The sequence below is a fragment of the Monodelphis domestica genome, chromosome 8 (genome assembly GCF_027887165.1).
Source record: "Monodelphis domestica isolate mMonDom1 chromosome 8, mMonDom1.pri, whole genome shotgun sequence".
In the NCBI taxonomy this organism is placed as follows: domain Eukaryota; kingdom Metazoa; phylum Chordata; class Mammalia; order Didelphimorphia; family Didelphidae; genus Monodelphis; species Monodelphis domestica.
The window spans coordinates 211,172,488-211,194,746 of record NC_077234.1 but is presented as its reverse complement, the minus strand read 5'-3'; the positions used below and the strand labels follow the sequence as shown (position 1 = coordinate 211,194,746).

The window sequence follows — 22,259 nt, the reverse complement described above, 5'->3', positions numbered from 1 at the left end:
TTTCTTTCTACTAAAGATGATAAAGAAACATGAAAGGTTTTTGAATAACCTAATTGATGTGATCAAAATTGTTTATTGGGAAAATTATCTTATATAAAAGTGACTGGTAAAGACTAGAGGTACAAAGACTAGTTAGGATACTTCTCATATTATCCAGGTAAGAGCTAATGAGGATTTGAAACCATAAAAGTGAGGAGAAAAGGTGGATATGAAAGGAAATGACTAAGACAAAGGATAGGACTTAACTGCTGAGATAGCTATGAACAATGAAGAATGGAAAGGAATCCACTTCGATGATTTAAAGTAGTATACTCCTGGAGGTCAGAAAAAATGTGCAACAGTTTGCTTTAAAAAAATATACAGGGGGCAGCTGGGTAGCTCAGTGGATTGAGAGCCAGTGTAGAGATGGGAGGTCCTAGGTTCAAATCTGGCCTCAGCCACTTCCCAGCTGTGTGACCCTGGGCAAGTCACTTGACCCCCATTGCCTAGCCCTTACCACTCTTCTGCCTTGGAGCCAATACACAGTATTGACTCCAAGACGGAAGGTAAGGGTTTAAAAAAAATATATATATATATATATACATAACTAATATCCTTACCGATAGCGTCGTACAAAGGTCCCTTTAAAAAGTGCATTCATCATATTTTCTATTTCCACAGGTTTCTGCTGACACTGAAAAACAAAAATGTAGCAACTACATACAATCCACCATCTTAGAGGCCACAAGAGCCTGAAGATTTTATAGCAGTAAATTGGAAAAATTTGCAGTGCTGTTATAGGATACAATTATTTATTCCTATTTTCCTATGCTGCAAAGTTAATACTTTTTTCTTCTCTAGCTCCTGAGTGCACAAAATCCCTCTTGACACTTTGCCCTTCTCTCATCTGCTATCACTTTCCGTGGTGCTGCCTTTACATGTACTGTCTGCTCCCTCACCTCAAAAAGGCTGCAGAATTTTCATGGTTGAAGAATGCTAAACTGAAATAGTTGATCACTAAGGTCCTTTCAAACTGCAAGATTCTGATGCCATTTTTTGGTCAAAGAAAACCGGTTTGATATGAGGGTATCTGTAAAATGCTAGAAGGCATAATGCTATAGTGGAACAAGTGCTAGGCTTAGTCTCTAGAGAGACTTTGGTTCAAAGTATACTTCTGATGCTTACTACTAGCTATGTGGCTTTGGTCACAATGCCTCAGTCTCTTTCCTTGTCTATAAAACAGAGATAAGAGCTACTGTGAAGTTAACATAAGTAAAGTGATACAAAAGCTTAAACCACTGTATCAATCATCATTATTATTATTTGCAAAAAGAGTAAGGTAAGAAAAAGGGAGAAGGAAAGGCTGCTTTTCTCATGAAATATAAAATGTGGTAACTAACGAATATTCCTATCAACTGATCAACTAAGTATTTTCCTCTTAGAATTTTAGTCAAGGTATTAAATACAGGATTGACAGCCCTAGATTTTAGAACTTCTACCTCAGAGTAGAAACAGAAACTGTACCAGGGTACTGGAAATACATAGGCATTAGAGAGCTATAATCAAAGGATGTATAAGCTTTAATGTCTGGTATACCATAAAATAAAATTCCTATGTTGTCAGATGATCACCATCATTTAAAGAATCCTATGTAATTTAAAAGCTAATGTTAACAAATGAGTATGTTAGCTAAAAATGACTGGTTATTTGTTCTCCATTTCCCAGTTTTGAAATCTCAGATCTACATTGTTGAGAGGCAATGTGGCTCAGAGGACAGAGTCAATTTCAGAATCAGGAAAACCAAAGTTCAAGCCCTTCCTCTGACAAATACTAATAGTAAGCTGGTCACTTAACATCACACTGCCACAGGCAGTTATGTAAAACTAAAGGGTTACAGAATAGCTGAAGACCTACATTGTTAAAAAAAGAGTTCCTCATGGTGAATTTTCCTATACCAACAAAATCATTGGGGGGGAGGGGGGAGAGGGAAAGAGGGAGGGAGGGAAGGAGCAAGGGAGGAAGGGAGTGAGTGAGGGAGGGAGTGAGGGAGGGAGGAAGGAAGGAAGGAAGGGAGGGAGGGAGGGAGGGAGGGAGGGAGGGAGGGAGGGAGGGAGGGAGGGAGGAAGGAAAGAAAGAAAGAAAGAAAGAAAGAAAGAAAGAAAGAAAGAAAGAAAGAAAGAAAGAAAGAAAGAAAGAAAGAAAGAAAGAAAGAAAGAAAGAAAGAAAGAAAGAAAGAAAGAAAGAAAGAAAGAAAGAAAGAAAGAAAGAAAGAGAGAGAGAGAGAGAGAGAGAGAGAGAGAGAGAGTTAGAGAGAGAGAAAGAAAAAAGAAAGAAAAGACCCACAATTAAAAGGGAAAGAAGAGAAAGCTGTATACCCCAAAGTATATCATAAGTACTTAACCCACATTAAGAACTATCAGACCTCTTTCCTTTTTCTGTCAAGTTCATCCAATCTAGGACCAGTTTCGCCCTCAGGGGTCCTATTCTTCTCTACTTCATAAAGCTGCTGAGCATTATGGATGCTGACATCAAGATTCTGAATTACACTCACAAGTGCTGTCACCAGCTTCATTGCTGAAATGCAAAAGATTTTTAAACAAACAAATGTCACTGAATTAAATGGCTTTTAAGTACAAAACTTCATCTCCTAAACACCAAAAAATTAAAAAGGGAAGAAACAAAACAGAAAAGAAGGTAATACAAGTGACATGGAAAAAGTAGGTAAGATGATCACAGTAATCATTCTAAGCTCAGTTAAAATTAAAATATAAATAATCTAAACAAAAGAGACAAAGTAAATATTCGGGGGGAGGGGGTGGGAGGGATTTATCATTTAAGTATTAAGAAAGAGCAGTAAACACTTTACCACATCAAAATACATGCATGTAGGAGCAACTTAGCTCACCAAACACTCTTAGAGAATGTTTATATGATGATACAGAAGGAAGAATAAATATGCATTCTGTAATGATTGAGATGAAAGGCAAGATAAGCCAGAGAAACAAAATTCATGAGCCTAAACCCACCCCACCCCCACTTCAGGGACAAGATGATATCATATCATTTCTTTTAAGACTGTTTCTCTTGGCAACCAAAGATCTAAGCCTTTAATTAAAGAGTAGGCACTTTTCCCCAATTTGCCCTATTACATTAGAAACTGCTCTTTCCCCCCTTATTTTTATTAATAAAGATGTCTGTCTTATGATAATGAATCCATACCAAAATAGCTCTAAACTGAGATGCTATTGGCTCCCAAAAACCACTTATATTTAGTTAGTAAATTTCTTTATAATAAAAGCTCTTCTGTCAAATTTTTTCCAACAAATTAAAAATAAGTATTTATTGAATATCTTCTAGGTAGCACTAGGCTACGTATCTAGGAGAATAAAAAAGTATAAGACAAGTGTCCCTGCCAATTTACACCAAAGAAGGGATATGAGTATCTTATCTATCTATCTATCTATCTATCTCTCTATCTATCTATGCCTTCCTTTCATCCTTACAAAAATGGAGTACTTTGGTTGAGAAAACCTACATATTATGTTAGACTTGGTTAACATGCTGGCTAATTTTGCAGAACTATTTTTTGTTTATTTGTCTTTTTTATTCTTTATTACAGTGGATGGTTCTCTGGGAGGAAGAAGAGGGATATATAGTAAATGTAGGTAATTTTTTTTAAATAGCAATACAATTTTTAAAGGAAATCCCTTATTTCAAGGAATCTTTAAAGAGCCTGGGGAGACAAGATAGATATACATGAAAAAGATAACAATGTAAGATAGTACATGATGAATTCCAAGTAAGAAATACAGACAATAAGGGCAATGATTTAGAGATGCCTACTATGATAGGCTGGAAGGGTGAAGGAAAATCTCATGGAGGAGGTCAGACTTGAAGAATGAATAGAATCAGGTTAAATGAAAAATGGCAAAGGCATTCTAGTGGAGAAATGGCATGAACAAAGGCACAGAAGTTAGAAAGATGTATTCAGGGCACAAATGAATAGAACATTTTGACTTGAGAATTTATGCTATGGAGTAATGTTGGAGGTAAAGAAGAGTAGGGTAGATCCAAATGCTACCTTTGCCTAAAATTGGCCACAGGAAACACAGTTTACACCCAAAATCAACTAACCAACTAACACATGTGTTTGTATCATCATAGGAAAGAAGCAAATCCATGTAACAATACAAAAGTACAAAGGACTTCCTCTGCTAATGCAATAATTGCCACCAGCATACCTTTGCTCTCTTCATTCCTCCTATCTAGATTTTTTTTTTTACCTTAGCTGAAGTCCCATCTCTTCCCTAAGTCTTTGTTTTACTGCTCTAATTTACAGTGGTCTCTCCATCTTAACATTAAAGCAATTATTCCTTTGGAATTTGACTAGAACTGCATATTGTAGTGTTAAGATTTTAGACATTAGTCTTCTCTACCTAAATAGGTCACAAACTTTTTAAAGTCAAGAACTATGCCATATATTTTATTACTTCTCATATTTCCCACAATCCTGCCAAAAATACAAGAAGCCATGTTTAAAAAAAATACGAATTGACTAGAAGGGGAAAAAAAGGTTTTAAAAAGTATCATAGCCACCTTAAAACTAAACCCATGATGAGTCATGAAGATATTAGTTCTAAATCACATTTAGAATCTTCCTTCCACAGTTAAACCACCATAATACCCCAACATGCAGTGCTAAAAGAGATGGGCAAGAACTGACCTGCTAACGTACTGGTATGCCTGAATGCTCTCACTACAGAGCCTGTGAGTCCTGAAAGAAGGGAAGTGATTGTGTTCATCAGATAACCATCGTAGAGAATGCTGTACTGACACTGTTGAATCAGCACTGCTGTAAATTCACAGAAATTAGCCTTAAATTTTTTCCAGTGGGGTCCAGGCTTAACAATTGGATAACCCTCATCTTCCTGTGTTTAAGGGGGAAAAAAAGAGATAAGATAAAAATTTCAATTGAAATAAAAAATAACACATAAAATAATAAAGCTGAAAGTCATTTAGATTTTGCTTCTATCAGAAAAATTATCCTAGTCTAACTGTAGAATAAAAACTTTATATTGAGAAAATAAAATTAAATGAGAATATCTTGTCATATCTAAGGACATAGAAACCACTCCCAATTTTCTCTATACCACATACAAAAGAATGCAGTACCTCAGAGTAACTAATTAGAGGAACTGGACAAGATCTATTATAATTAAAGTCACAAAAATAACAATGCAAGATACTGACAACCACTAAATTAGTTCACCATTCATTTTTTTTGCTTTTTCAAAATCAGCAAAGTTTCTGAAAGGCCCATCTCTCACTCCCTGAAAAAATTAGCACATAATAAAGTCACTCAGTCAATTTTTCAGGAAGTCTTCTTCCTAGTTCCAACTCCTCAAAAAACATTTATCTTTCTAGTTTATTTTTTTAAGCTTAAACATTTGTTCTATAGGAATAATATTCATGTAGTGAACTATGAGTGAGCTCCCACTTTTGATGATTTATTCAGAAATTAACTGGAGTTACAGGGGTTTTGTTTGTTTACACTGCCAAATGCTACATTTCCTGAAATAAATTACTAAGCCATCATAAATTGGTTATCTGTACCTCTAAGGGAGGGCAACAAGAAATGCTGATATGAAAAAAGTACAAGTTTAACAACATGAGAAAATATGATACATACTACCTATTATGAACATTCTGAATTTGGATTTTATTTATACCCTATACCAAGAATGGGTTTTCAATAGATAATTTAGTTCTCAGATTGTCTTCCTGAACAAGAAAGCCTAGCCAATAAACCACAAGGTAAAAACTTGAACCTTTAACTCACCGTGAATTTATGCACATTTAAATTAATTCCCCTGATGTCCCACACAACTGCCTCACTGTGATAAAAAATGACCACTCAGTTATCAAAAGTCAATGTCAATACCAATTAATATTTGACAAGTTTTTTAAAAGGGTCTTCTTCCTGATACATGGCTTAGACATCAGATAATTCTAAGAAAATGTTTACTAGAGGATATGACCATTGGATATCACACAGAGCCCAATAAACTAGGTCTATACACTAAAAATGCTATCATGCATCTGGTCCCAGTAAACCTGCTAAGTGTCGATTCTCAGAGAAGGAAATCTAAAACCCCTACAATATGGAACCTACTTGTCAATTTGCCCATAGAAAGGGACAAAATTCTTATTAAATAGTATTTTAGATGTCAGGCTGTATCTCATCAACAGCAAACAAGAATTATTTATTACCATATAACTATGCCCACCAATGTCAACATAAGAAATAGTTTTACCAGTTATTTTTGAGCCTAAAGTATGAAGAGGAGCTTAAATTCCTAACTGACCTTTTGGGCCAGGTTTCAATCCTATTCTCTTTGCTATTTTATTTAGTGGAATAGGCCAGATATAATTCAGTTTGGAAATAGCCACTATCAGTCAACCCAGTGAAGACATCCCATTTGAAAATAATGTCACTTAACTAGGTTAAATAACAAAAGAGGCCCCATGCTGTAGTAGAAAGAGTGCTGAACTTGAGTCAAGAAAAAACTGGATTCAAATTCTGTCTCCAACTAGTTAAATATGTATGTGTGTGTGTGTGTGTGTGTGTATATATATATATATATATATATATATATATATATATATTCATTTATTTATTCATTTATTTATTTATATTTGTTACCTCATCTATAAAATGGAGATAATAAAACCAGTAGTACTTACAGGTTCTAAGGTTATTGGGAGTATCAAATGAGGTGACATGTAAAATGCTTTGTAAACCTTAAACAAACATAAATGCTAGCTGCTATCAATGTTATTATTGTTGTTATTATTGTTCAATAATACCTTCTCTTGAACCTCACTTTGCTGGCTAAAGGTGCTTGTGTCTCTTCTATGTTTAGGACACTATTAAACTGTAAATGATTAATGTTACTAAAACTATCAAAAAATTTGTGAAAAGTACTCAGAAAGAAAAACAAAAACATATCTTAGAATCTTCCTAGTTATTAAAAAGCATTTAAGTATTTAAATGTGCATGACGTTCTGTGAGCTGCCATACACAGAGATCATATCGCTAATTCATGGCATCTAGAAATGTTACAATTTACACAGACTGACAAAAATAAAATAATTAAAAATTATTTCAATTCACAAATAGACAATAAGATAATTCCATTAATTTCATGTACAGAACTTAACAAATATACAAAACACCTCAAGAGAAAGAAAATAAGCAAAGATTTTACCAACTCCATTGGCCATGTCACTGTTAAGATCCATGGACGAGCCATAAATCTCTTATACTGCAACCCTGTTTCCTATAAGTGATTATAAAAAAAAGCCCTTTAATTTACATGTTAGAAAGATTAATTCAAGTTCTTCATATTGAATTTTAAATATAAATTTATATTAAGAATCTAATTATGTTCAATATGAAATAGAAATATAATGAACAAAAATTATGAAAAATAGAAAGTTATCTCTAAACTGTGACTGACATGATTTTGCTTTTACCAATTTAGTAGTTTAAGAAATCTTCTGAGCTGAGACAAGGATCTTATTCACTCTAGACATGGGAGGCTTTTTTCTATTATCAAATACTAAGCATACTCACAGCCCCTAAGAAATTATAACTCCTAATGAGGTTACTATGTCCAATGGCCATTCATATACTTCAAACAAATTTTACCTCCAAACTTTCTTCAACTAAGAATAGGCATCCCCCAAAAAATTTTTGTACATGTTGAGGCAATATGGCTCCCAAAGATAAACTGCAATAAGTAAATGCTTCCTGCAGAGCCTAGCATAGAATGAATTTAAGTTAATAAATAAACTCAATTGTTAAAAAAAATATACTAATAGAATTCTCTCAGACAAGATGGAGTAAGACTACAATCAGGTGTCTGATTATTAGCTTATGAATAATTATAATTTATAAACCACTTTATATTTCAATCTCACTTATTCAAAGTCATATTTGAGAAGCAGCTAAGTAGCACCATGGATAGAATGCCAGACCTGGAGCTGGGAGTGAATGGATTCAAATCTTATCTCGGATACTTTCTAGTTGTCTGACCCTAGGCAAGTTACTTAAGCCCAATTGCCTAGCTTTTGCCATTCTTCTTAGAACTGATATTAACAGAAAATAAAGGTTTAATACAAAGATAATTTTGCTTAATTTAAAGGTTTAATACAAAAATAAAAATAATTAATAGTTTAGTCTGAATAGGTAGTCTATGCCTATGATGCACACAGACAGAGGAAAAAAATCTTCCCCCATGATTTTTTTCTTTTTTTTAAAGCAGCATCATGGCCTGGTGTAAAAGTCCTTAAATCTTTTGAGTCATGGCCTTCTTCTTCTCACTGGACTTTTGAAATTCTATGTTGTTTCAAGTTTAGTCTATATGAACTAAATCTTACCTCATCAAACTTCTCAATCATTTTCTTCAAAATGTCAGAGCTATGTAAACTTTGGTACATCTCAGCTGTCACCATCCCTAGATATAATGGGAAGGTAGGTTTAAGAATGATGGAGTGAAATATAAACCAAAAAATTAATAATGAGACATATTTTGAGGCAACATGGCACAGCTGAAAGACTAGATTTTGGAACAGATGACCTAGGATTAAATTCCAGGTCTACTTAATCTCTATTGGCAAATCATTTAACCTCTCTGGACCTCAGTTTCCTCATGTATTTAAAAAAAAGGGAGGGAGGAGAGGCTTGAACTAAATGAAAAGAACCTCTAAAGTTAAATATATAATCCTAAAATCTCTGGTGCTTATTTTGAGCCATTTTCAAAGTTATCTATCTGTGAGAAAAATATTCATACAACTTTCAAAATGGTGCCAAAGATTCTTAAGTAATATCACATATAGTATTTGCCAGAATCATTCCAGGACAGAAAGGATTGAAAAACAGACATGAAAAAAAAAACAGCATTTCACTTAAGTTCTGTAGACACTAGAAATTCATACTGTCAATTTCCCAGTGTTCTCTCAAAAAAATAGAGAAAGAAAAGAAAAAAACACTCCATTCCCTTTCTACCAAATTTAAAACTTTTCCAATTCCTCCGCGAGAGAGATGACTTGAGCTGTGGCTTGCCACTCAACAAGTCTACTCAACAATCTAAGAGGGCCTACCAACCACCCAGGAAAATCCTAATGTGCCCGAATTCTTCAAAACTAAGGTAAATGTGAATAATGCCTAATGGAAGATATAAGTCACTCAACTAAACATGCTGAAAGTCTATCCTACAAATGATCACAAGGAAACAATTACCTTGACAGCCAGAACACTGAATAAAGAAATTGATGAGATCCAGAAGTGCCAAATCCCTGTCTTCTTTATAGGCTTCAATCCAGTCATCTACCACTGACTGACAAGAAACAAACAGCCAATGTTCAAAATGGAAAACAATTGAATCCCTCTGAAATGCTGGTATTGGAAGACCACCCACCTTAGACACCATATCTAATTAAGCTTTTATTACACATAATTAGTTTTCAAGACACATGGATCTGTATAATAAACTACAACACAACCAATCTTTAAATTTATTTCCTCCAGGTCAAAAAAATTAACATAAGAATAAAAACTAAAAAATAAAAGCTTTATACAAGATTAAACTGTACCTTACAAAGAGCACTATAGACAATTAACTATTTATAACTTTCTTTTTCTCAATACACACATACAAAGCTAACTTACACATGCTCTGAAATTTGGCTAATAACTATACACAATATTATTTTTTTTTTATATTTTCAAATGATCAAGAAGGAAAAAAGGGATGGGGAATACATGAATTGGTTCATAAAACAAAAGTATTGGGGAGCAGTATATGAAGTATGATCAAATACATACATCGGTAGAGCTGAAGGAAAAAAAAAACAAGCAGCACTACCTTGCCAAATGATGGACCTAAATCCAGGTAAAGCATTTCAGCTCAGAGATCTACCTGCATAGCAACCTTGCCCAAGCTGACCACCTCAAAGAGAGTGACTGCTTCCACCACTTCTTCAATTTCATCTTCGTCATTCTCTGGCTGACTTGACCTCTTCCTTCTTAAAATGTTTTTCTTTCTGACGTTTTCACACTGCTCTCGAACCTTCTTTCTCTCTTTCTGAAACCAAAAGTTTTTCAAAGAAATTATTATAAATCTGTTTGTCAATGAACATTAGCCTTCTTTTTTATTCCCCTTCTGTTTTACAATCAATACTGTCAGATCCAAGGCAGAAGAATGTTGAAAGCCAAGCAACAGTTGTGAATTGCCCAGGGTTACATGCCTAGGAAATGTCTGAGGCCAAACTTGAACCAGAACTTCCAGCTCTAGGCCTGATTCTCTATTCACCGAGCCATTCAGCTGCCCCCATTAGCCCTCTTTTCCAGAAGTGCCTTCTGTTCTAGCACAAAGTAAAGCTATTCAAAGTCATATATTTTAACAAAATTTCTGAAATTCCCTTAGATTTCATTATTTTCTAGCACTGATTGCAATGAATATGCTTAAAATAAAGTCATTGTTTTTTAATTTTTTTAAGATTTAGAGCAGGAAATGATCTTCAAAATTGTCTAATCCAAATCTCTCAATTCATAAATGAGGAAACTCATCTACAAAACCCAAAGGGAGGAATTATTTGCCCATGGTCACTCAGCAGAATTTAGGTTCCTCATCTATGTATCTAAATGTAATATAAGGGGGAAGCTGGGTGGCTCAGTGGATTGAGAGCCAGGCCTAGAGACAGGAGGTCCTAGGTTCAAATCTGCCCTCAGACACTTCCTAGCTGTGTGACCCTGGGCAAATCACTTGAACCCCATTGCCTAATTCTAAGCTAAAAGGTAAGGGCTTTAAAAAAATAAATAAATATAACATAAGCAAAAAAAAAAAGTCCAATTTTTCTTTGTATCTCTAGTGTCCAGCCCAATGCTCAACATAATGGATACTTGCTAAATGCTTAAAATATGACTGAATTCTATCAAGGTTTTCACTAATCATTTTGTTTGTACAGAATTTGGCCTATATTAATCAGCACATCAAAGAAATGAGAAACAAAAGTCCCAAATACAAAGGAAAGAGCCATTTTTCTTTCCCACTTCTCAGGCTAATTTCACCTCTTAGTGGGCAATCAACCTGCTGGCAGGTTGATCTAATACCAACATGCACTAGAGCTACCCCTTAAAAAATTAAGAGAATCTATGGCCACTTCTGCAGAGTCCTACTCAGTAAACCAGTTCAAGGAAAATCTCCCTAAGTCAGCTACTAAATTCATAAAGGTCCAAGCTGTCAACTTTAAAAATGGAAATTGTTTTCCCATTGAAGAGGTTTTCAAATGATACTCAGCAAGTATTAAGACTACAAACTGTGCACAAAATTCATCTCTCAAACAAGTCTTTTATTTCAAATCTGCTCTGTGTGCTAGTTGTATGAACTATTCTATATCTGACACATCAGCCATTATGTCCACAACTACTTTCTTTCCAGGTACAGAAGACAGATACTACTCTACCTTTCTGTACCTAAATTTCCTCATCAGTACAATGAAAAGATAGGCTAGATGATCTATCTCTAAGTTCCTTTCTTTTTCTGTTACTCCTTTCTGTTATTCTGGGGTGAGGAAGGAACAGGGGACCACCAGTTAATTTGACTTTCCCTTTAGTCTTTTTTAATCTTTAAGAAAACATCTTCCACCAAGATATGTGTCTAATTTTATGCAGCATTAATGATAGATGATTTCATCTCATGTATTTATCAAATTAAAAACCTACGTGGTAGGGGAAGCTGGGTGGCTCAGTGGATTGAGAGCCAGGCCTAGAGACAGGAGGTCCTTGATTCAAATCTGGCCTCAGCCACTTCCTATCTGTGTGAGCCTAGGCAAGTTACTTGACCCCCATTGCTTAGCCCTTACTGCTCTTCTGCTTGGAACCAATACACAGTATTGATTCCAAGATGGAAGGATTAAAAAAAATAAAAACCAACATGTGAGAAAAATCAGTTAACATCAAAAATGTTTTGCTAATAGTATTCTTTAAATTTAAAAAGTTTTCAAATAATTTTTGAAAAAATGTTTCCTACACTAAAATTTAAGATATTCCAGGCAAACTATATTTAACAAAATTTAGTCAAATAAATTGAACTAACATACAAAATATTTTTTCCTTCTTTGCTCCTATCTCTGAATGGACTGAGACTAATCCCTCTCTGTGTGCCTTTGACCTAACCCAAGGATGGTAATGTGCTTACCTCTTCAATTATTCCCTCTCTTTCTCTCACTGTCTTTTATTGTTCATTGGCTCCTTCCTTATTACCTACAAACACATCCAGATATTCTCCATCCTTAAAAACTTTCATTTTTACATTGCCACTACCTCAGGCTATCATCTTGTATCTTTTCTCCCTTTTACAGTTAAACTAGAACCTAGTATAGAAGTCCTTGAGTCATCAATACTCTGACTCCATTTATTCACTTCAATCCTTTTTAATCTGGCTTCCAAATCCACAATTTGATGGCAATTTCTTTCTCTCAAGATAATAATAATCAACTTCCAAGTCCAATAACCATTTCTCAATCCTCATTATCTGTGACTTCTCTGTAGCTTTTCATACTAGTAATTACACTTTCCCCCAATGCATACTCTTTGCTCCCTTGACTTCTATGACACTGATTTCTTTTCCTACCTGTAGGACCAATCTCCTCTGCCAAGATCATCATCCTTTTCTAGCCCACTGAAAGCTTGGTCTTGAACCCTTTTCTCTCTTTGCACTCTCTCAGGGAGTCATCAGTTCCCATAGGTTCAATTATTGTCTCTAAAGACTACCTAATCCATATATCCAGGATTCTTCTCCTGTAACACAGTCCTGCACTTGCAACTACATGCTAAATATTTTCACATGGAACCCAAATGAGCATATCAAACTCCACATATCCAAAATCCATTATCTTAACCTTTGAACTTATCCCTCCAAATTTCTTTCTGTTCAAGATTCAGCCTTCCTTCTGGCCACCCAGGTTTATAGCCTTAGAATTATTCTCTGATCTTAGAACTTGGAACTTTTCTCTGATCTTCTGTCTCCAATCAGATAATCAGCTCTCCTCTACAACATCTGTCCCCTTTTCTCCAAATAACTACTATTCTAGTTCAGACTCTTGTCCCCTTTCACTTAGAGTATCACAAAATTCCAACTTCACAGTAAACATATCAAATTGAATATTAAACTCAACTTATCTAAAACCTAACTCATTATCTTTCTTCAAAAATCCCCCCTTCTCCAATTGTACCTATTTCTATCACATATACTATCAACCTTTCAGAGACTTCAAGATTTGCAATCTTAGCATTACTCAAAATTAGATTTCTAACTCTGTTAGCCTATATATTCTATCAAGTGCCAGACTGTGCCATTTATTCCCTCAATGACAACTCTCATATCTAATCCCTTCTCTCCATTCACAAAACTGCCCCATTAATTCAGACCTATATTACCCCTTGCCTAGATTATTTTAAGTCTTCTAATTGGTTTCACTGCCTCAAGTCTCTCTCTACTCCAGTCCACCCTACACCTCTGCTACCAAACTAATTTTCTTTAAGTACATACCTCACCATGTACTCAACTAACTCCTGTCTTCTTATTGCTTCTAATATAAACTCCTTTGTTTCACTTTAAAAGACCTATATTGGGCAGGTAGGCGGTTGAGTGAGCCAGGCCTGAAAAAAGGAGGTCCTAGGTTCAAATTTGGTCTCAATCTCTTCCTAACTATGTGACCCTGGGCAAGTCATTTAACCCCAATTGTCTAGCCCTTACCACTTTTCTACCTTGGGACCAATACCTGAGTATTACTTCTAAGACAGAAAGTAGTAGTTAAAAAAAAAAAAAGACCTATACAACCTGACCTCAATCTATCTTTCCAGCCACATTGGACATTAACACCTATCCCCTTGGCCCCATATTCTTCAGTCCAGTCAAACTGACCTTCTCTGTGCTCCTCATATACTTCTCATCTCGACTTTGCATTGGCCATTTTCCATGCCGTGAATGAATGAAATGAATGAATGAAAGAGGAGTCTTCCCTTACCTCTGTAACTCTCTTCCTTTAAGATACATCATGTTCAGACAGATGCCTTTCTTAATGCCACAAAATGCTTTGTATCTTTGGGTTTATTAATTTTATATTTATGCTAAATACAGCTTAATACATCCTTGTCTCTTCCATTAAAATCTTCAATTTGCCCTGTATACATTCAGAATACACATATAGCTGTTTGTATGTATTCTTCCCTCATTAGACTATAAGCTCCTTGAGGGCAAGGACTATTTGTGCCTTTCTTCTTATCTCCAGTGCTATGACAATAATAAAAATTTAATAAATGTTATAAATATGCTAAAATATACACACTAAATAAAGCTAATTGATATCATGAATACTATTTCCTCTCTAGGTTTTTAGGGCACTAATCAATGCTGGTTCCCCTCCCTTCTCTGCATCACTTGTTGCTTCTTCATACATGGCATATCCAAAGCTATGGCTGTCCCCTATACTTTGCCCTGAGTCCTCTTCTCTGCTCCCTCCATACTATCTCAATTGGTGATCTAATCAATTTCAAATATCATCTCAAAACAGATGATTACCAAATGTACATACCCAGTCCTAATCTCTCCTAAGCTACAGTATGACAACACTTTGTCTTCTGGACATCTCAAATTCAACATGTTTAAGTCAAAACGCTATCTTTTTTTTTTAACCTTACTTTCCATCTTAGAATCAATACTGAACATTGGTTCCAAGGCAGAAGAGCAGGAAGGGCTAGATAATGGAGGTTAAGTGACTTGCCCAGGGTCATACAGCCTAGGAAGTGTCTAAGGCTACATTTGAACCCAGGACCTCCTGTCTCTAGGCCTGGTTCTCACTCCACTGAGCCATTCAGCTGTCCCATCATCATCTTTCCCTTCAAACCCTACTTTGATTCAGACTTTCCTATTGGCATCAATGGCACCACTATTCTCCTAGTTCCTGAGGCACATCCTCAACTCCTCTTACCCAACAAAACCAATTTGTTTCCATTTTTTTTTCTATTTTCACAATCTCTCATCTAAGTTACATTCTCTCTGCTTACACAGCTATCACCCTAGTATAAAACTCTCATCATCTTTTACCTTGGGGATAACTAGACCAACTTTCTCATTGATCTTAGCTTCATCTTTCTCCTCACTCCAATCCAACCTCTACTAAGCTTCCAAAGTGATTTTCCTAAAGTAAAGGTCACCCCCTCCCCCTACTATCAGTGGCACCAGTCTACCTAAAGGATCAAAAACAAAATCTCGTTTGATATTTAAAGTTCTTCAAAACCTGGCCCCTTCCTATCTTTCAAAGCATCTAATAGTTTAGTTCATTCCATGCACTCTATGATTCAGCCACACTGGTCTACTTGCTGTTCCTCACATACTCCTTTTCCCATATCCTTTGTCTAACAATGTCCATACCTGGCACCCTCTCTCTCACTCCCTATTTCCCTAACATCCTTCATTACTTAGCTAAAATCCCACTTTGTTCAGGAAGCCCTTCATTGCTCCAAGATTATATCCTATCTTCTCCATATATACCTTGTACATACATATTATTCTCTCCACTTAGAATGTAAGCCAACTGGTGGCATGGGCTGGGTTTTTTGTTTGTTTTTTTTATTGTTGTTGTTGCCTTTCTTTTACATCACTAGTAATGGGCACAATGCCAGACAAATAGTAAGCACTTCATAAATTCTTACTAACTCTTTCCTCAGAGGTTTTACCCTTCATCTAACATTCAGTTACTTCTCACCTCCACCTCTCAGATTTCCTACACTTCTTCAAGTCTCAGCTCATATGTCACCTCCAATATGAGATCTTCCTGATTACCAGTTGTTAATGTTCTTGCCCTCCTTAAATGACTGTGTTGACTTATCTATGTCCTTTCTGCAAGCAGGAGCTATTTTGTACAAAAGGTATTCAGTAACTTGTGCATAATAGAAATGCTAATATTTCCTAAACATGAATGTATAAAAGTTCTTTGCAAATTTTTCATAAAATGTTGTTAAGTGAGAGAAATTATTATTAAGTTTTTAAAAGAGATAATATAGACACAAGCCACAATGAACCATTAACTATATTAGGGGACAGGGGACAAATTTTAAGGGTTTCTCAGAGATTCCTCCAGAGGATATTTAAAAAGATTAAGGAAAATTATTCTAGTCAATGGAAATTAAAGTTCAATCTGTCTAGAAATATTCAATTCCTCACCTACAAATGCTTAAAGATTCAGGACATCAAATTATAGATTTATTTCTCTAGAAATAGTACATAATTTTCACAATATAATTTGAAGCACAGAGGTCAAGATAATGCACTGAATGTTAGAGGCAACTAGTATATGCTTAGTGAATAATTCATTACTTTAAAATTTACAGTGCACCCTGTGAAAATGAAATCTATAATCCTTGCAGTCTATGAAAAGAGTTTAATCAAACCATTAGGAAATGCTTTTAAATATCAAAATCTGAAATCAAGCCTGATTAGCCATTTAAGTTCATCCTACAGTGTCAGATGAGGAATCATCAAAAATGGGACAATACTTGAAAGGAAAGAATAGCATTATATGTTACAGCCCAAATCTATGAAGAAAAAAAGAAGAGGCCAACTATATTTAATTAATGTGATCAACCAAAAATTAAGATTCTTTATTTTCATCTTTAAAATGAATTTTTTAAAATGTAATGAATAGAGAAGTTCCTACCCAAATGTTTGGCACTTTAGGGAATGCAAAGTTGAATAAGAAATGGTCTCTGGGAAAGATTTTCAGTAGAGAATGGAATATAAGCATACAAATAACTATGTGGCATAAATATGACACAAGTGAATTAGAAAATGAAGCCACTTACACAACATGATAGCAAATCAATTTTATTACATTATAGAAATCCTGTCTATATATCTATATATATATATCTATACAAATAGCAAGGGATATATATGTATATGTATGTATAGATAGGCATATTTATATACACACACATGTACCCACGTGCCCTCCTCCAGTCACAAAAACTTACTGGTGTCAAGTTGCTAGGGTTTTTCACACAGCCACCATTTTGTACAGCAGATGCTGGTGCAGTTGCCTCTTGGCCATCATTTTCTCTATGGTATAAAAAAAACATAAAGTGAAAGATGTTATATAAGGGCCAACTTGGATATAAGCTGATGAAATTTCCAGATATTTAAAGCAGCAATTTCTAACTATGACTTGGGAAAATTCTAATTCACTCAAAGATTTTCACAAAATTTCCAAAAACAAATTACATTTAATTTACTAATTCTTAAAGTATATAATTCATCAATATGGATATATATGTTTTATAGAGTACTTTTTGAAAAGTATTGGGTAGCCAGAAGGACATTAAAATCAAAACAATGAGATGGGTTCTAGCCCAAGAAAAAAACATTCACCAGCATTAGAGGGAAAAAAATTTTATAATATTTTCATAATTTTCTTTTTAAGATGAGAGTCTGGATTCCAGAAAAAATTAAGTATCTATCCTTTATCTGTAGTTTTATCATCTAGCTGTCTTAAGGTTTCTCAAAGTAATGAAAAAGCTAGAATCAAACTAATAAGAACAGGAATTCTTAAAAACATTGGGAGAACAAACTTGAACTCTTCATTCCTAAGGAAATTTAGCACTAGCTGAAATTCAGCACAAGCTGAAAACAAAGAGATACAGCAAAACAGCATTTTTTGTTTTTTATTTTGGTTTTAGTTTAGCTTTTAATAAAGCAATTCTACAGTCAATAGTTGAATTCTGCGTTGCCCATCCAGCACTTACAAATAGCTATACTTACACGTGGATTCACTGATTTATGTTTACTTTTACTACTACCTATTTCAAGATTATCTATATAAAAGGCCCTTTTAGGTATTTACTCAAAATAATATATAGTTACAGCAAAAACTCACTAAAATACAGGTAATAATGACACAGATTCAGATGTACTGAACTTTGAGGCAAATTACTTTATTTGTTCATTCAACAAAGATTTATTGAGCATCCATAACAGGAATGATTAGTTCACTGTGAAAAGTGGACATGAAGATGAGTAAGAAAGTCCTTGCATCAAAAAAATGTAAATATAGGTGGAGAAATAAGATTTCTATACATATAAATACAATGACATATGTGTATAAAAAGATTTTTTTTAAAGACCAAAGTTCAGAAGAACGCTTTTTTCCTTTAGGGCTTCAGGGGAAACAAAGAAAATTAATGAAAAATTAATGTATATATATATATATATGTTTGTCCCTGAAAATAGGAAGGATTGCAACAGAAAAAAAAATTGGAGAAATATATTCTGTTCACTGGGAATAGTACAACAAAAGGTAAATGTAGAAAAGTATAAGACCAGTTTGGGGAACATAAGTAGTTTAGTATGAATGCAAAACAATGTAAGGGATTAGGAATAGCATGATAAAAGATTGCAAAAAGAAGCTGGAGTTAAGATTATGGGATTTTCCACTTGTGAACACCTATATATTTAAATAAAAAAAACAGTCATATTCAGGCCTAGAGACAGGAGGAAAGCTGTGTGACTCTGGGCAAGTCACTTGACCCCCATTGCTTAGCCCTTACCACTCTTCTGCCTTGGAACCAATAGACAGTATTGATTCCAAGACCAAAGGTAAAGTTAAAAAAAAAAGTCATACGATATAGTCAAAAGAAACAAAGCTTTTTATCACTTACTTCCACAACTAGTATGACATTTTGATAACCAAATAAAGGTCTGCAAAAAGAACTATATGCTGGGGCAGCCAGGTAGCTCAGTGGATAAAGGCCTGACCTTGATTCAAAACTGGCCTTGTACACTCCCTAGCTATGTGACCCTGAGCAAGTTACTTAATCACATTTGCCTAACTTCTGCCCTTCTTTCTTAGAATTGTTACTGGGACAAAAGGGAAGGGTTTTGAAAAATATACATATGCCTTTATATTTCTTTACAAATTTACACACTATTATACTCTGCCATTTGCTTAGAAAAATAATAAAAAACAAAAACGTTACCCTTAATTCTAACCACCAAATGAAGTAAAGATGATAATCCAATAATTGACAAATGACATTAAAAAGTAACTTTCATTAGTTTGGGGTTTTTTTGGCATACTATTTTCTTATAAGCATATAGGTAAATAAAATTTACCTAACTTTCAACAAATCCTCACAGTTTTATCTAAAGTATCACAGCAATGCAAATAACTACCAAACCTGCATCTCTCCCCTGAGCTCTAGTTTCTATCACTAACTTCTGACTAGTCATTTTCATGTGGATGTATTGAAGGCATCTCAAATTTGACAAATTCAATACATTCATTAAATTTCCTCCTAAAAATCACCTCTCTACTAACTTGTCTGTTTCTGTTGAGAATATCAACATTCTTACAATCCTCTTTGACTATTTTTGCCCTCATTCACTCCCACCCATATCCCCACTCCCCCATATCCAGTAAGGAGCCAACTCTTAACAATTCTACCTCCTCAAAGTCTCTTGTCCATCTCCTTCAATCTACTCATACCACAACTACTCTAATCTTAATCTTAATGACCTTCTGATTCCCAGTATATGCTTCTCCAATCCATCCTCTACATAACGGTTAAATTAATATTTCTAAAGAATAAATCTGACCAAATACAAGTTATGGACTCAAAGACAAAAGGCAAACTTCTCTGCTTCGCATTTAAAACTCTTCACTTACTCCAACCTATCTTTCCAGACTGATTTAACATTACTCTTGGATGTGTCCTCTAATAGACTAGCCAAACTGCATTTCTTGTTTCTTCCCATATATAAAAACACTGCATGTTCTGCCTTTGCATAGGTCGTTCTGATATCTGGAAATGCTCGTTTCTCATACCTGCTTCTTAACACTTCTCACTTCCTTTAAGGTTTTGTTCTGTTCATTTGCCATAAGTATTTCTGATTCCCCACAGCACCCTGACCACATAAAAAATTATTATATACTTACATTATATATTTGTTACATATCTTTAATATGTAAGGTCCTAAAGGAAAGGAAATGCTTTCATTTTTATCTTTGCATTCCCAGAGCCTAGCACTTACTAGATGATTAATAAATGCTGACCACATTGAATGCCTGTTGAGTAGCTATTTTGACCTGCTTTTTTCTCATAGTCCAACCACCTGTCTTCAACTTCAATTCTACCTCTTAAAATAATTAAGGCATTCTGTGCAGAGAGGCATCACATATATATTAAAGTAATAATTAGGAAACATGCAAACCACATCACTAGGTTGTTTAGGGTTCAAATGAGGCCATTTCTGTAACTTTTGTAATCTGTAAAACACTCTGTAAATGCCAACAATAATATTATTACTATTAATGGAGATACTTTTTAAAAACAGTAAATATTAGAGATAATAGAAATAGAAAAGGGACAGTTTCCAAGAGAAGCAGATAAAAATGATTCTGGGTGCTTGATTTTCCTTCTAAATTTAACAATTTATTTTATGCTCATATGTGGTACAGAATTTTTGGGTGCTTCCTCTTACTACCTGTAAAATCTTGGGCAAGTCACAACGTTCCTGGTCCAATCTTGTCACTAATAAAATGAAATAGGAAAAAAAATGACTTTTAAGGTTCCTCATAGCTCTATTGCTATGACCCTATAGTACTATCAAAGATTAACTCTTGACTAAGTGAGGCATAATTTTTTCACATACTGCTAGGTATATAACACATAGTTTAAGAAAATCCCTTAACAGAAAAAAGATGAAGGTATCCTTTAGAGGTAAATCCTAATGGTAAATTAATCATTAAGAGAGTCAAAGCAAGAGTTAACTTTGCATCCATACTATCTTTAATTATTTTTAAATAAGTCAAATGGAATCGTACAATGTTTAGGGCTAACTGCACCTATTCCAAAACAAACCCTCTTCAGACCGAAGGTTTAACAGGGGACTTTCGAAGGCCTCAAACAAGGAAGTGAGTGATTAAGCAACATTTCTTTGTTTTGTGATGGTCCCGAGTCTTACTTTTGGCTGGTGTCTGGGGCTGGGCTGGGCTCAGCTATCATTTCCGAAGTATCCCATCAGCAGCTGGGAAATCGATTTAACTGGGTCCTCAAAGAAGTCCTGCTCCGGGGGGAGCCAAATGGTTCGGAATAAGTACTATTCTCTACACTCTCGCCAGAGTAGCAGCTGAAGAAATGCTAGTAGGAGGGGGCGGGGCCAGGAAAAGAAAAAGCAAATAGAAAAAAAAATTAGTGAAAGTCAAAAATAAATAAATGAATAGCCCCGCCCCCAAACTCTTCTATCATTCAAAATAATATTGCTACTTAACGCATTTAGCAGCACCTAATCCGGGATGAAGAGAAAAGAGAGAGGGTGCTGGTCACCCCCAGTTGGAGGACAGACAACTTTTTTTGGGGGGGGTTGTTTGTTTGTTTGCTTCAGAAAGAATAGGGGGTCTTTTGGTGTTTCTTGAATCATTTTGGCTTCGATTGTTCCCACAAGGGTGGCAGGCAGCGGCCCTCCCACCCTCGAAAGCGGGCGAGCGACCTGCGTGCCCTGGGAGCGCGGGCACAGACAGCGTGGGAACACTCCAGGGCCGGGGCCTCCCTCGGGAGAAAAGGAAGGAAGGAGGCAGCGCCCGCAGGAAAACGTCCGGGGGCCCCGGGAGTGGGCTGGGAAGGCGATAACGGGCAGGGATGGGAGACTAGAAGGGCTGGAAAGGGGCAAAGCTCTGGCGGGCGGATCAAACAGATGGGAGGCGCGGACGCGCTCCCCCCCACCCCCTACCTCGCCCCTACCAGCGGGGCCCGGCAGCCGGCAGAGCTCGCGCCCTGCACGCTCTCCTGAGCTCTCGCTCCCACTCCGAAGGCCACCCCGAGGGTTCCGTCTTCACTCGAAGCCCCGGGGGCCCAGGCCCCCAGTACTCTCCTAGCCCACCCCACCCCCACTTCCAGTCCGACTCGGCCGCGCCAGCAACTGCCCTCCCAGCCAATCGGGAAAGAGCGAGCACGGATCACATGGCACAATCCAACCAATAGGAAGCCAGTTTAGATTCGTCTGGCGATATTGGCGCGGGGATGATCCATACTACCTCAAAAAAATTTTTCGAGACGTGGCTCTTAAGTCCCCGCCTACTCATCCTTCGGGCCCCGTCCTGGGTCCTAACTCCGCCCCTTTTACAGGCCATCTGGGGCCCTAAGGTTGAACGTTTTATCC

At 35.8% G+C, this 22,259-nt stretch overlaps 1 protein-coding gene across 8 annotated transcripts in view; it reads right to left on the bottom strand.

Moving 5' to 3' along the window:
• LOC100011334 (cohesin subunit SA-2-like) overlaps window positions 1-22,259 on the bottom strand; it is a 127,591-nt gene extending 105,332 nt beyond the window's left edge. For 4 of the 8 annotated variants that reach the window (XM_056807780.1, XM_007501030.3, XM_016424821.2 and 1 more), the window contains exons 1-10: window positions 21,842-21,994; window positions 21,066-21,241; window positions 17,081-17,165; window positions 9,963-10,127; window positions 9,284-9,380; window positions 8,422-8,498; window positions 7,248-7,319; window positions 4,703-4,907; window positions 2,402-2,553; window positions 600-673 (exon numbers count right to left, since the gene is read on the bottom strand). In XM_056807780.1, coding sequence (XP_056663758.1) covers window positions 600-673; window positions 2,402-2,553; window positions 4,703-4,907; window positions 7,248-7,319; window positions 8,422-8,498; window positions 9,284-9,380; window positions 9,963-10,127; window positions 17,081-17,165; window positions 21,066-21,106 — 968 coding nt within the window. In that variant the 5' untranslated portion in view covers window positions 21,107-21,241; window positions 21,842-21,994. Of the gene's footprint in view, window positions 1-599; window positions 674-2,401; window positions 2,554-4,702; window positions 4,908-7,247; window positions 7,320-8,421; window positions 8,499-9,283; window positions 9,381-9,962; window positions 10,128-17,080; window positions 17,166-20,585; window positions 20,633-21,065; window positions 21,242-21,830; window positions 22,029-22,134 lie in introns of those variants that run through there. The other 4 variants (XM_016424819.2, XM_056807779.1, XM_056807781.1 and 1 more) reach the window with 3 other exon arrangements.